At 35.8% G+C, this 16,015-nt stretch overlaps 1 protein-coding gene across 3 annotated transcripts in view; it reads right to left on the reverse strand.

Moving 5' to 3' along the window:
* SLIT2 (slit guidance ligand 2) overlaps window positions 1-16,015 on the reverse strand; it is a 415,524-nt gene that overhangs the window by 106,989 nt on the left and 292,520 nt on the right. For all 3 annotated transcript variants that reach the window (XM_082243064.1, XM_082243065.1, XM_082243066.1), the window contains exons 6-7: window positions 10,503-10,574; window positions 2,429-2,500 (exon numbers count right to left, since the gene is read on the reverse strand). In XM_082243064.1, the coding sequence (XP_082099190.1) occupies window positions 2,429-2,500; window positions 10,503-10,574 (144 nt within the window). The remainder of the gene's footprint in view (window positions 1-2,428; window positions 2,501-10,502; window positions 10,575-16,015) is intronic.

Consider the following 16,015-nt stretch of genomic DNA (forward strand, 5'->3'; position numbering starts at 1 on the left):
ATTTTTATTTTATGCACATTTATCAAATAAAGCTTTTTGGAATAAATAAATAAATATGTCTTGAGAGAAATGAATACTGAGCGCTTCCAAAAGTCAGAAGGGCTCAAAATTGCCTCTCAGGGTAGCCTGATCCTCACACGAGTGTCTTCTTTGGTGTTCTTCATCTTCTATTTCTGTAAATACCACTTAAAGCTCCCTTATTCATGGACATTTCTGTTTTATGGCAGTAATGTATAAGCTTGGTTATACACTGTGTCTGTGTTTCTATAGTTTTCCCTGACTAATTTGCTTAGCTGATGCCCTCTGTCCTAACCAACTATAAAGGGTACTAAAACACACTGCTCCATCTCTGCAGCTAATTTCATTTAACAATGATTATCAAAGAGCTGGTTTCGATTTAATTAGGTCTGGCTGCAGTACAGTAATAAAAGAGTAAAGATTTCCTATTTATCATAGATGACAGCCAATCAAAGCCTGGCTATGCCCTTAAATGATATGTGAAATACCTAGTAGGTCAATGCACTTATTTATGTAGAAAATACAATCTTTTAAGGGTTGCCAAACAGAAAGGAATAATTTGAATATGCACTCAGGGTTGCATAACAAAAAATGTACAATTGAATTGATCCAAAGGAATGAACTGCAATGAGTTTACATTTATTCTCTTTTTATATTTGGGGTACAGCCAAACTCAGGCACTTCTCAAATTAAAAGCCAGATGCCTTTTATTAAGCAAAAGGATTTGCAATGTTCTGTGCACATTTCTTTGGTTCTGGACAGCGTTCTGCACCAGGTTTGCAAACACCTGCATCTGATCCATCTTTCTACTTTTGACCATTGTTCACATAAAACTAACGCACACCTACGAAGTGGTCAGGGAATGTTTTATACTGAGGCAGAGCTATGTTTCAGTGGCTGAGGAGAGAAATAATAAATCACGACAGGATCTTATAGAATCTAATATCCTACAATGTATCACTGGTCATGTTTTGCATTTCTGTGTTGCAAAGTCGATATATCCTTATTAATATTCTGAGGTATTTCACCAGCATTTGATAAAATGGGAACATTCAAGTATATAATTACAACAATTGGGCACATTCACAAACCACAGCAAGTCTCAAATAACCATTAACTTACCTACTCTATTCTTGTGAACAATCCCATTCGGGGGAAACAGGTTTAGGGAGTGTGGATTTCTGGGTGAAAATCATATGTATGCAGCCACTTTATTGCTAACAGAATAAAGTATCAACAATGAGCTAATTACAGAGTGCAACTCTCAACTTCTTATATTCTCATGCTGGAGCAGAGACAGGCTACAGGAGTCGGCTTTAGGGGTACAGGTTTGGAGTGGTGCTGTGGATTTGGGTATGTCGTATGACTAAGCATTAAGTGTTTGGGGCAGAAGATTCCAAAAGTTTTTGGTGGGACTTATATGGAATGTGCATAAGGTCAAGAAGGGACCTGGAGGGACTCCTTGTTACCTCCATTAAATCATACCTGGATTTTTTTATGAATTTATTTTATGAATCTTTTGATCACCTTTATTTCATCACTTTAAAAAAGGGTGCTTTTTTTCAGAATTACAGTTGGTGTTCTTAAAACTTGGATATCATGTGCAAATTGTAGTGGCCCAGAACCACCAACGGGATTTCAATTTATTGTAATTGATTCAGTGAAATATTTGTTCTGCGGCTGCTATGGGTTTCTGTATTTTTTTACATGATCATTGTGCTTAGAATGACCTTATAAAACAGTTTGTCAATGTCGAAAATAATTTAGAACTTATACATAAAAAGTATATATTAACTGAAATATCTATTCACTGTGTCTACAACTATTGGAGTGCTTTGCTAAAGGTCCTCAAACACAGGTGTTCACTTCAGTCAAACTGTTAAAATATGGCAACTATGGACTGGACTCTACTAGCTACTACTACTACTAAAGATACTATTAAAGTTTCTGTCTTTTGTAGCAAGAGACTGGATATCTGGCTGTTCTCCAAATGACTGCAATTCATTAAACATGAAAAGTATTTTTTTTTTCATTATTCTTTATATATATTTCTGCACAGAGAGATTTCAGATTTTTTCAACTTTTTTGATGTTTATACAGAAAAAATCCTACTGATTACTTGCTGGGTTTTAATGTACTTTTCAAAAAAAAAAAAAAAATAGTAAGCTGTTAAATTCTTCTAGATTTACGATTATGGCTAATATTTAAAGTTCCTAATTCGTTACTTTTACTTACACCAACAAAAAAAATGTTCCTGGTATGCCTACATTTGATTTTACTTCAGAAAGCAGATGTTTCCCAAGACAAAGATTTCAAGTGATATTTTAATCTATTTAATAAAGCAAAATATGATTTTTTTTGTCTCAGAGTAATAAAAATACAAGAGAATCATTAATAAAAATCTACTTACAAAATTCGCAGTTTTGGCATGTGGTTGAAGCTTGCCACTGAAAGTCGAGTGATATTGTTATTGTTGAGGGTACTGTAAAACATGAAAGAGAAGAAGTTAGATCACCAAAGGCAACAGCAGGATTTGTAATATGACTGCATATTTTCTTTTTGACAGTGTAAAGTTTATTGCTCGAAAAATCTGTTCAACATGTTTCCCTGGCAATGTATAATCCTGCACAGGAACAATATTAACAGCAATGAACCTTAACTAAAAATACCGTTGGATTAGTCTGAAACATTTGAACGTCTGCATTGCATTTCCCACAGGCATTTTCCACTTATTTAAGGTGCTGCTAATGAAAACTGCAGTACAGCCCAATTAATACAATGCTGGGTAACAGTGCTATGCAGGCATACTACAGTGAACTGCATTGTGGGTACAGCAAGTCACAGAAGGGTCACCACATTACTCCACATCTAGTCTTAAAATGCATCACACACTATTTCCTCTTTACATTAATGTTGGCTTGAAATTTAAGGTTGGCCATAGTATGGCGGAAAAATTATTAAGAACAACTGCTAGTAAAACTTGGCTGTTCTGAAACCTCACAATCACTTTCATTGCCACCTTGGCGCATCAAAATGGTCAGTGCTGTACAGTTACATATTTTGTTTAGAAAAATATAGTTTACATAGTTTAAAATGTGCTACCAAATAATACTGCAAATATAGAGGATGGTAGAAAGCAGAAGAAAGGAAAGCAACCACAGTTTGGGGAAAATTCTCTTTGATATCACTGATGCAAATATTAAGGTAATTATTTGGATCAGCCGATCTTCTGCTAAATTCCTTTTATAAGTCTATAATATATATGTGATTGAAAAAGACACCAATCCACTTTAAAAAATAATTTAGTCTTAGCCATAACCACATCTGATATTAAAATAAGCCAAACATGATAGAACAAGGTTGGATTTTTGGCACCATAATTTACTAAACGATATATGGTAAATAGAAAGTTAGTAAATGCTCCTTTATTTAAAAGTGATGAGGAAAAAGGGGAAAAGAAAAAGGAAAGAGAAAATGAAAATAAGTACATAGTTGATAAGGTTTTAAAAAGACACGCATTAATCAAATGTGTACTTTAGTGGCACCTACACCTCTGAAAAAAAATCCTTATAGCTAGAAAAATGCAGTCCCCTTATATGACTCAAGGGCTCAGGTGATGTTATCTAAATTAAAAAAAAAAAAAAAAAAAAAAATATATATATATATATATATATATATATATATACATATATATATATATATATATATATATATATATTTTTTTTTTTTATTCTAATTTTTCTATGTAATAATAAACAACAAAGCAAAAAGAAGTTTAAAGTCATAATATTAGTTTTCAACTCTTGGTTTTCCCATTAAATAATTAATTTTCAGCCACATATTTGCTTTAGAAATTCTAAAGTACAAGCCCAAATTCAATAAATGAAAAAAAATTAACAAGTACAAAATAAAAAAATAATCTGTTATCACATTATAGAACACCTTTGCTTTAGCTGTGAACATAGAAAACCCTTAGCGATGAGAAAGTCTATAACAGCCTATGCCACCAGCCACAAATAAAATTTAAAAAAGTAAGAAAAAGACCATTTGAAGATTAAAGCATGCATAGTAGAAGAGCGCACAAACTTGCCTGGAATTGAAGACATTTTAGAAAGGCAATTCAGATGTGGATGGGTATGAATGGCGATGCAGAAAGGTAGTTCAGCGAATGAACCATCCACTCAACCAGAGAAGCAGAGTGTGCAACAAAAATGTGAAAGGATCTGGCGCTTATCAAGGCTCGACGCCCTTCAAAATTTCTAGAATATTCCAATCTTCCTATGTTGAACCATGGCTCCTCCCACAAACGTCAGCAGAATTTTACTACTGCCGCAGTGGGTGCAGTCATCATAAACTTCACATTTATATTCAGTTGCCATCACTGAAGTTGCAAAATTTCATTAGAACCCAAAAATCCGCATAAAGTTTTCTTGTCATTTGAACTTGAATGACTTTTAAAAGTTCATCTCAAATCTCTGCAGGGTACTAGCACATATCTCACGCTTTTTTATTAAGGCATTACAAATGAGGATCAGTGCATTTTTAAAATATAGGAAGACAAAAATGTTAACATGGTGGTAGATGAAGACTTGTTCAGACGTGAGCAATTTTTGCAACAGTAATCCAAAAAAATAATTTAAACACAGGAATATCATAGGCAAAATGGGGCAAGTGGGGTGAAATGTTTAATTTTTTAATCTGGCCTCTTAGATGTAATTCAAACTACAAAAAAAATCTGTGAGAAGTCTTCATTAATAAACCACACTTCAGAAAAATCCCATAGGTCTACAAGTTCACATTATTTTTCTCCATTTCATATCTCCATCTTAAGCTTTAAAAAGACTAACATTTGCAAGATTTCATAAAGAAATGTGGGGAAAATGTGTTAAATTGTGTGGTGTTTGCTAATTATAGTGAAGCAATGCAGATATCACTTTACTGTAAAGGAATCTGTGCCACCATTTTGGGCACACCCAGCAAGCTCCTCTTTTGTCTCACGAGTATGTAGTGATCTTTATGATTGGATTGAGCGCTATAGGGCAGTCTATTTGAGCTGCAATGCAGTACTGGAACATCATAGCTGCCAACAATAATAAAAAAAAAATAATTTCCAAGCACACTTTAGTACTGAAGCTGAAAATGAAACCAATAAAGGTCTCCCTTGACACCCAAACTAAACTAGATCAGAAAAAAAAGACTTCTGGCATTTGTGGTACTTGAGGTACTTGGTATTCAATTTATTTTCTAAATACTCAGTGATATGAAAACATAGTATTTTTGTTTTTTAATTTGAAGCTTCAGACCCCGTTCACACTGGGGCGATCCGACTTGCGGCCGGCACGGACTTCATATCATTGAAGTCAATGCAGGTCACTCCGGGTCGCCCCAAAGAAGCTCCGGACCCTTTTTCTAAGTTGGAGCGACTTGTGTCGCTCCTATTAGAACGGGTCCACATCTTCTCTATGGCAGGCGACCTGTCAGGCGACCAGGTTGCCTGACAGGTCGCCCCAGTGTGAATGGGGTCTAAGTTTAAAACTTAAATACATTGGCAGCATAAATAATTGCACGCTCTACTGACCAGGAACTTATACGACTAGTCATCCCTACAGTAATAAAAAAAAAAAAAAAGAAAAAACTTCAACAATTATATTCTACTTCAATTCGCTTCCTTGTGGTGGTGGTGGTAGTGGTGGTGGTAGTGGGGGGTGATTGGGAGACCTAAAAATAAGTAATTATTCTACATTCTAAATATGGTAAAAAAAAAAAAAAAATATATATATATATATATATATATATATATATATATATATATATATATTCTTATTTGGTTTGGTGATAACATTGAACACAAATAAAGTTCCATGCAGTAAATCAGTCCATAAGTTTTAGCCCTTAAAAGTCCATCTGTTAAAAATCTAGCCAAATATTTTACTATTATAGGCCCCCCCTTTCTTTTTTTTTCTTTTTTTTAACTAAATGAATTTAATAAGCATTTTTAGATACAGCACTTTATACCATTGTTTAAATTTACTTTTCTCATATTTTGTCATTTCAGCCATCGCTTGATAAGGTCGTTGAAGGATTTTACTCTTGGGGTTCACTTGGATTGCTTATATGTGTAACGTAAAACAATCCAGGTCTTCGGCAAAACCGAGATACAATATGAAACATACTATATTATGATATTTGCAAATAAATCTTGAAATAAGTCATAACTTGAGATTGTTTTATGTGAGCTCTGGAAACCGCAGCGTTCCATCTCAAATTTACAAAACCTTTCAAAAGCTTGGAGCGCTCGCTGTTTCACATACGTATGCTGAGCATACAGGTTGTAAAATATTTGCTGATGTGACACACTAACGTATACAATCAATGTACGTGATGTGTTAAAAAATTAAGAGAGAATTACATGCATTGGGGCCCAATCTGTTCATGGTAAAAAAAAAGATAAATCTTTGTACATTTTTGAAAGGTATAGAGAAAAAAAAATCTTAATTTTACATTTACCAAGAAAACATTTATAGATTATGGGATCTTTGCATCAAGTTCCTCCGAATTTTAGTATATGAGAGCAAATTAGAGAATGAAAGGAATTGCCTAGGTACAGAGTATATGGATAAATGTACATGCATGGAAGTCATGTGTCTTTATCCTTGGTAAAGTTTTATGGAAGGAAGAACTGAAGGGACTCATTGGGATTTTCATTATTATATACTCTGAACTTGGGATCCAGTACAAACTATACTCTCTGGAAAAGAACAGAGGATTTTCCTTCTAGATATGGGGACTGAATAATAGTGAAGATATTCAATCATATATATTATACAAAATATTAATTAGGAATTTAGGAAGAGATTATAACACAATCACATTTGATTTACTGTATTTAAATCAAAAAGGCTGTTTACTTTGCAAGGGAATGTTTACTTTGCAAGAGAGTTTTCCCATAGTTACCGTAGTGAAAATGTATTTATTGCAAGGAAAATTAAAGAAACTGTATTTTGCTTGCACATGATTGGCTAATGGCAGTTAGCAGAGATTAACCTCATTAATTTGTCATTGTCGTTGTCATTTAGGTGGGCAGCATTGCGGCTAAATGCTAGCACTGTTTCACTACAACTCCTGGGTACCTAGGTATGAAACCCACGATGGATGCCATCTGCGTGTAGATGGTATGTTTGTGCCATGGTAAATTTACTCTAGAAAGTGGTAAAGGCATAAGACTGAAAGTGGCAGGGACTCATGGGTGTAATTGTATGTAATTAAAAGTTTTAATTCATTGTCTACCAAAGGTACTTTATTTGTATGAATGAAATTCTTTGCGCCAATGGACCTATGGCCTTCAAGGCTAAGCAGCAATGACCTGTCAAAAAAAATAATTTTTAAATCTAAATAAATGATGTCTATGGATTTTAACATTCATAAAACTTTATATCTATGGCAAAATAAATTGAAATTACACAAAATTAATTTTAGCATTCCTTTCTTTAAGCCTGGTACACACTAGAGGTTTTTTTCTGTTCAACCCAGCGGGTTGAACGAAAAAAAACTGTCAGCTCTGGTCACTATGCAAACTAAGTACAGCGATCTCCCCCCGCTGAGCTGTTGTGTTCTGAGAGGGGGACTGCCCCCTCCGCCAGAACACTCCGATCAGCGCTCTCTGCCTCTGGCGGAAAGCGCTAATCGGGAGTCGGTTAGCTGCTGGTTTTCCAGCATGCTCATATGACAGAACGGCATACACACGGACGGCCTTCTGTCAGACAGACATAAAAAGGGGCCGAACGTCAGCCCTTTTTTTTTTTTTTGAACCAGCAAATGTTTCCCGACATTCATCCCGTGTGTTCCTGGCTTCAGTCTCATGGCTAGTGTCAAAGCAAGGACATTTAAATGTTGAATTTGTAAAGGCCAAGATTTTAGACATAGTGGGCTGATCTAAATACATGCCGCTAGGTTAATTAAAAAACTGTATCAAACAAAGGAAAAAGAAATGGATAGGACTTTGAAGGCGACACAAAAGTTTGTAAATAAAAAAAAATACATCATATTTTGTATGATTATAGGGGGAGCCTGTGTTTTAATTAACAAGGTTATTCGGTACCTACATCCCTTGAAGATTTGTACAAAAAACATGGGGAATATACCCAAGACCAACCTCCCAGTATGGTCAAGGGAAGGGGGGAGGGGAATTGTGTTTGGGACTTTCTCGGTACGGTACATTTTGACTAATTGATCAATACCGTACCGAGAAAGTCCCAAACACAATTCCCCTCCCCCCTTCCCTTGACCATACTGGGAGGTTGGTCTTGGGTATATTCCCCATGTTTTTTTTATATTTTGTATGATAAAATTGATGCATTTTTTTTTTTATTTATAATCTTTTGCGGTATTTTCAAAGTCCTGTCCGTTTCTTTTTCCTTTGCTTGATACTGTACATGGGGATGTGGCACCCTCCTAAGTGTGTTTATGCATAGCTGACGCATTTTGGTAATAAATAAAACTGCATTGTTTTGGCCTGTTAGAAAAAGATCCCTGAAGGCGGTTTTCAGTATCTGTCCAGAAAAGCAACATGCAAACTTTCAAAAGATATATTTCACAAGGCCAAATCAAGCAGATTTATTAAAATGTTTAAAGGAAAGCTCAAATCCTGCCTGTGGACAATATCACACCCCGCTGCCATACAATATGTGTTTGTATTCAATTTGGCGTTATGCCCCAATATATATGTTCCATTACTCTAATGTGCCTAAATATTAGTGTTGTTGTTGAACTATAAAAGGGTAAACTATAAAACTGATAAGAGCATTAAGAATACTGAGGGCACTATACAAAACTAATATATATATATATATATATATATATATATATATATATATTTTTATATATATAAATATATTTAAAAATATATATATATCTAAATATATATATATATATATATATATATATATATATATATATATATATATATATATATATATATATATATATATATATATATATATACATACACACATATACAGCATATATTACAATATTACACAATGCATACATCCACATTTTTTTAATATACATGTCTTTTGGTTCATAGCTGCAGCAGCTTTAGAAATACATGGGTATGCTCCCCCAAATTTTTTGCCTGTTTATTATACATCCACATACATACTGTATATGCATTATAAGTATGTTATGAAAAAGTTGGATACTTTTTGCCCATTTACGAACATAACATCAGCCCTCTGGTTTACATGTCACGTTATTTAATTACAGCATGCAATGAGAAGGGGTGTGTTGTAATCCACAGTGGCCAATCCTAACTCAGCTTTCAACCAGCTGATTTTTGGGTATGGGAAACCTATGCTGTAGGTTGGACAAATATAACTGAATCCTAGCTGCAACCCTTCAGAAAATGTTTCCAATGTGAAGAGCGGAGGCATTGAGAGTAGTGGGAAAGATGTAGAAAGAGACAGAAGCATAGAAAGGGAGGAAGGAAGGAAAGAAGGGAAGAATGATAGATAGATAGATAGATAGATAGATAGATAGATAGATAGATAGATAGATAGATAGATAGATAGATAGATAGATAGATAGATAGATAGATAGATAGATAGATAGATAGATAGATAGATAGATAGATAGATAGATAGATAGATAGATAGATAGATAGATAGATAGATAGATAGATAGACAGACAGACAGATTAAAATAAACAGAACTATCAACAAAGACAGATAACCAGACACAATGCATAGATAGCTAGATAGCTTGATAGTTTGATAGATAGCTAGATAGTTTGATAGATAGCTAGATAGATAGATAGATAGATAGATAGATAGATAGATAGATAGATAGATAGATAGATAGATAGATAGATAGATAGATAGATAGATAGATAGATAGATAGATAGATAGATAGATAGATAGATAGATAGATAGATAGATAGATAGATAGATAGATAGATAGATAGATAGATAGATAGATAGATAGATAGATAGATAGATAGATAGATAGATAGATAGATAGATAATTATTGTGTACATGCATAAATAAATATGATCATCAAATATAAGTAGGCTGATGGCAAAATTAAAAAAAAAAAAAGTACAGAAACCCAGAGCAGCCAACCAGTGATCATCATTCACTGTTCCCTCTCTAGCATGAAGCGTAGAACCTGATTGGCTGTTATGGGCTACTGCACTCTACGCACCACCACCATATGTTCAAAAGCAGCCAGCTTAGGAGAAGTAAAACCAGAAGACATGAAGGAGAGATAATCATACAGTTAGCAGCATAACATAAAAATTATTTGTGTTCCAAACATTTAGCCAATGCAGCAATGAAAAGAAGCACATTTATTGCAGAGCAGTGACAGTGACATGACAGCCAGATGAGCTCTCTCTCTCTCTCTCTTTCTCTCTCTCTCTCTCACACACACACACGCTGCCCTCGTCATAATCTGCTGATGCCAAGACATTAGACGTGTACTCACAGCACTTCCAGGTCGCGCAGAGCTCGGAAAGCACCATCTTCAATGCAGCTGATCTGGTTAAAATCCAGTTGCCTGTGAACAGATTAGGAGGATCTACTTAAAAGAAAAGCACAAATGAAGTCAACCTTGTCTGATGTACAAAGCTTAGGCCACTCTAGCCAGCAGCCTTTCCCCTCCACTTTCTCTTCTCCTGCACCCTCTGCTCTCTTGCTCTGCTGCTGCTCTGCACAGAGACAGTAGCGCAGAAAAGGCTCTTGTAAATAATAACTGCACCTTATATTAAATGCCAAAAGAAAGCAATTTCATTACATCAAGTAAAGCCATCCATTAAAAGCTCTCAGCGTCATCTCGCTGAAACAATTTCATTAAGGTAAAGCACTGTAAATCACTTAGTGTCACATGCATCCCCTCAGTGACCTAACCGAATCCATTTATCAGAGAAGCCAGCTGCATGTTAATTTTACTATCTTTGGCAAGAAAGGAAAAGATGCTATTCTTATTTAATATGGCTGCATGGCGTAAGCCTTGTGCGCCGTTTCCTTTGTGTGACTTGGGGACTAAGTTCACATTTAAAGCAGTCCAGCTGTCGCGGCATATTTTTAGTCCAATATCACCGAATGTGGCGTGGATACATTTAAGGACACAATATGAAACTAGATCTCCAGAGTAGAGCGAGGTCCTCTTAATCTTTTTCATAATCCATCACGGCAGAAAACAAGGCAGCACAATGACTTGAGGAATAGGGGAAGATGTACACTTTATTTGTCACAGCTGCTCACAGATGCCCATACAACTTTATACGTGGCACTCGTCTAATGTACGCCTCAATAAAAGTGATGAAGATACCATAAATACTCGTATTTATTTTTAGCATTGTTATTTCTTATATTATCATCATCATCATTATCATTATTATTATCATCATTATTGCATTATTATCATCATTTCATTATTATTATTTTATTATAATCATTATTATTATCATCATCATTTCATTATTATTATTTTATCATAATCATTATTATCATCATCATCATTGCATTATTATCATCATCATCATTGCATTATTATCATCATCAATCATTATTATCATCATTATTACTACAATTCTAATAACAATAATTCTAACAACCAGATTTCATTTAGAAACAAAACATGAAGACATCTTTCAGATTAAAATCCAAGCAAGTATAGCACACAATAAAGTGGTTTAAAACCCAAGAACAAAAATGGATAGTATTAAAGCTTTTTGGACCTTAGATGTGGTGGCTGCATTTGTTTTCCTTTTTTTTTTCCACACTTTTTTCTACTAATTGTATCCTGGTAATCCTGCCATTAACTTACTTCCTATCTAGGGTGCCAGCCAAACTGAGCAGCGTTGTCACCTTAGGACAGGAAGTGTTGTTGTCTTGTAGTACATGAAGATAGCAGGGAACAATGGCAACCAATAACAGTTCAGAAGCAGAGAGTACAGGAAGTTGTCAGTTAATAAAATTTCTAGCGGGATGAAAAAGCGATTTGCACTTGTTGAACAGATGCAGTAAAACACTTTTAATGGTATATTTAGCAGACCAAAAGGGAGCAAATAAGCCTTGGTTCACAGGTGCTGCTGCATAATAATGCGTTTTTCCATGAGATTGTGTAGCACATGTTTAATGCATTTTTTTTTTTTTTTTTGCATTTTGAACAACTTGCCGGTCAAGCTTTTTCTGGCACCTTTTGTTTACAAGTTTAAATTAGTATTTTTTGCTTGAAATTTACTTATAACCCTTAAAAATTGTACATATATTTTAGCCGAGACTGTAGAGAATAAAATAGTGATCGTTGCAATTTTTTGTGTCACATGGTATTTGTGAAGTGGTTTTGCAAATGCATTTTTTTTGGAAAAAATCCACTTTAATGATTAAAAACATTACAATTTATACGCCAATTTTTTTGCATAATGTGAAAGATAATGTTATGCTGAGTAAATCGATACCTAGCATGTCACACTTTAAAATTGCGCATGCTCGTGGAATGGCGACAAACTACAGTACTTAAAAATCTCTATAGGTGACGCTTTAATCACCTTTACAAGTTACCTGTTTAGAGATACAGATGAGGTTTAGTGTATGGAGGAATGGGGGCTCTTTACGTTTTTTTTATTATTATTATTTATTTTACTTTTTATTTTTTATTTTTACACTGTCCATTTATTTTTTTTTTCTTTTAATCATTTTTATTCCTATTACAAGGAATGCAATTATACCTTGTAATAGAAATAAGGATGACAGGTCCTCTTTAAGATCTGGAGTCAAAAAGACCTCAAATCTCTCAAATTATTTACCTTTAAAACAAAAGATGAAAAAAAAAAACTTTTTTTTTATCTTTCGCTTTAAAAAAAAAAATTCTTCCAGCCTGGACTGGAAGCGGCATCAGAGGCCATAGAGTTTGATCAAAGAGTGTTACCTCTTTGATCGCCTATGAGGGGAAGCCGGCCACACCGTTGGATCGTTTAGCCTGAGAAACACTGGCGAGCAATGGGAGGGGCTTCTGAAACTGTTCCTGTGGCTCATGAGCCACGCTGACCGGTTTCATGGGAAAGCCGCCTGCCTATAGAAAAAAAAAACAGTACAGGGGTTGTGGTTGATATCTTCAGCCATAATCCAGGTAAACCACTTGAAAACCGCAACGTATATATATGTATTGTGGTTGGCAAGTGGTTAAGCTTCATGTGGAGGAGGTTTTCTTATACAAAACCCTGCCAAAACCACACCAAAAATGCATTTCTTTGCATTTTTGCTATATGCTCCCATTGCAGTCTATGGGGCCAAAAATGCACTATGCTGCAGCAAAGAAGGACCTGCACCTTTTCAAAAAATTCATTGCATCATGTTGCATTGATATGAACAAGCACCATAGAGAATAAAGTGATTTCCACTGTCGTGCTTGCAGCGCAAAGATCTTGAAGTCTGCAAACTTACTTTGTTAAGAATCCCATAAAAAATAAACTTCCATGAATTGACTATGCCCTGTGAATAGGCAGTGCTGTGTCACACATTTCACATAGCCTGCCTATGGAGGTGCTGCGAGGAGGAGTTTCAGGAGGCGGAGTCAGTATAGGAAGCACTGCCTGCAGGCAGCAATGTACCATGGGATATATAGTCCTTAAAAACTGAAAGTAAATAGCAGAGGAAAAGCTGCAAAACATGCAGGAATCCAAGAAGTGTGTCAGCGCTCATAACATGAAATGGGGTTTTTCAAGTAAGCTTACAGTATATTGCATTGATAAAAATAACCATTGTTTGTATTGTTATTACAATGCTGATGTTCTAAAAAGAAAGCATATACTGTGACCAAAGAACTCCCTTAAAGAGGTGTATGACTTTTACACTTTTCATTTTTTAGGGGGTCTTCCTGCTTGAAAATCTTTAAAGAGTGCAAGACAATGGCATAATGTGCTAGTATACATCGCATACTAGCACCTTGTGAAATACTTACCTTAGAACGAAGCTCCGCAGCGGCACCAGGTCACTGATGAGGGGGCTGACATGTTTCCTCACCGTTTCTTCTGGGTTTGCGGGCTCTGGCGCAGTGAGTGGAAGAAGCTGCGATGATGTCACCCTTGGTCTCGGCAAGAAGCTCTGAAGTCCCGGCACAATTTTCCAGACCTTCAGAGTGCATGCGCTGCTGACATCGGCGGCTGCATTCAGGGTAAATATCTCCTAAACTGTAAAGGTTTAAGAGATATTCATTTTACCTACAGGTAAGCCTTATCATAGGCTTACCTGTTGGTAAAAATAACAAAGCGGGGTATACAACCGCTTTAATGGCAGTGCCAAGCAGCCCCAATCCTATCCATCACTTGCCCAGCTTTCTTCAATACAGCGTTGCCTGATCTTGGAAAATCAATGTTTCAATACCACCTATACCTAAATGGAAAGAACAGACCTAAACAGCTGGTTGGTCTTGCTGTTAAACAGCTAGTTATCAGGTGTTGTGTGCGGCCTGGCACGAAGACAGGTTATTCCATATTCTGTATAAAAAGATAAAAAAAACTCTCTAAATTAGATGTGTGAAAGATAACAAATCTCTCTAAATAAAATGTGCTCATTTGTTTTTTGTGACATCTCTCAAAACAAATGTACATTTTAAAACCTCCTGGTTTTTCTGGGCAAGGACTCTAGTATACAATGGGTGTGCAATAGAACAGTCATTATTAACTTAGAGTACAGGAACGCAAACTATGCTGAGAGCAACTGATCCTAGAAAAATAAAAAAACGGTTGGCTGCTATGATTTGCCTTTGATTTGCTGAAGGAGTTGATTCAAGCTAAATCTAAGCTGCTTCCGAGTTTCATTTACATCCTTTTTGGCTTGTTAGGGGAAGATAATTTGTTAGGAAACAATAAATGCCTTTATATCAGATCCCTAAGTGTCTGCATCAATGGGCTTTTCTTGCATTAGATGGGTTTTGAATTCATGCCAGTCTACAGATGCAATGCAAAACCTGCTTGAAGCTGGCCAAATGTAGGTCAGATGAAGGTTATCTGCAGGTCAAATGCACCTGGCAAAGAATTCTGAATGATTTCAGAAGTATTTGAAACTATTGTCAAGGACATAGGACCCTAAAGCCCAACTTCGGGCAAATACAAAATTATCCTTTACAGTGGATCTACACCTGCACCGCAAGGGTTGATTGTTTATGCCTAGGGCAGTGATGGTGAACCTTAGCACCCCAGATGTTTTGGAACTTCATTCCCCATGGTGCTCATGCACTCTGCAGTGTAGTTGAGCACCATGGGAAATGTAGTTCTGTACTTGCCAACTGTCCCATTTTTGCCGGGACAGTCCCGGCAAATAGGAGCCAGTCCCGAGTAATTTACATTGTTCCAGCAAGCGTCCGTTAATCGGGCTGCCCATAAATGCCCATTATAGGCCGGTAAAATAAATGGTTTAGGGCCGACATCGTAATTGCGCATGCACCGTTCTGACGCCTGCTGGGCTCGGGAAAGCTCGTACAAGCTTGGCCGGGCGGACACATGCGAAGTTACGTAGATAGTATAATTAGGTATTTTTCGTACTTATTTACATATTGCACTTTATTTATATTTACATTTTTTGTATGGTCACATCGGAGCAAATTTGACACTTTAGAATTGCAGGGAATTGTGATGAGAATTTTAAACTTTAGGCAGAAATAGTGCAGCTAAATGGGAGAATTATTCCAACTCTGCTATTTTGGCCTTAAGTTTGAAATTCCTTTTTCAATTTCCTGTAATTCTCTCTTTGAGTAGATCCTATAATCTGATGATAAGTGGTCGGAGATTAATTATGCAGAGTGGGCGGAGCTTCAGGGAAGTGGGTGTGGTAAGTAATTGATAGCTGTGCTGCAAAGTGTCCCTGGAATTTTTTTCAAATGTTGGCAACTATGTAGTTCCCAAACATCCGGGGTGCCAAGGTTCCCCATCACTGGCCTAGGGGGAACAAAAAAAGGAGATATATTTACCTAATCCTCCACTCTTCCTGCAGCTA

This window comes from Pelophylax lessonae, assembly GCF_965119305.1.
Source record: "Pelophylax lessonae genome assembly, chromosome: 1".
Taxonomy (NCBI): domain Eukaryota; kingdom Metazoa; phylum Chordata; class Amphibia; order Anura; family Ranidae; genus Pelophylax; species Pelophylax lessonae.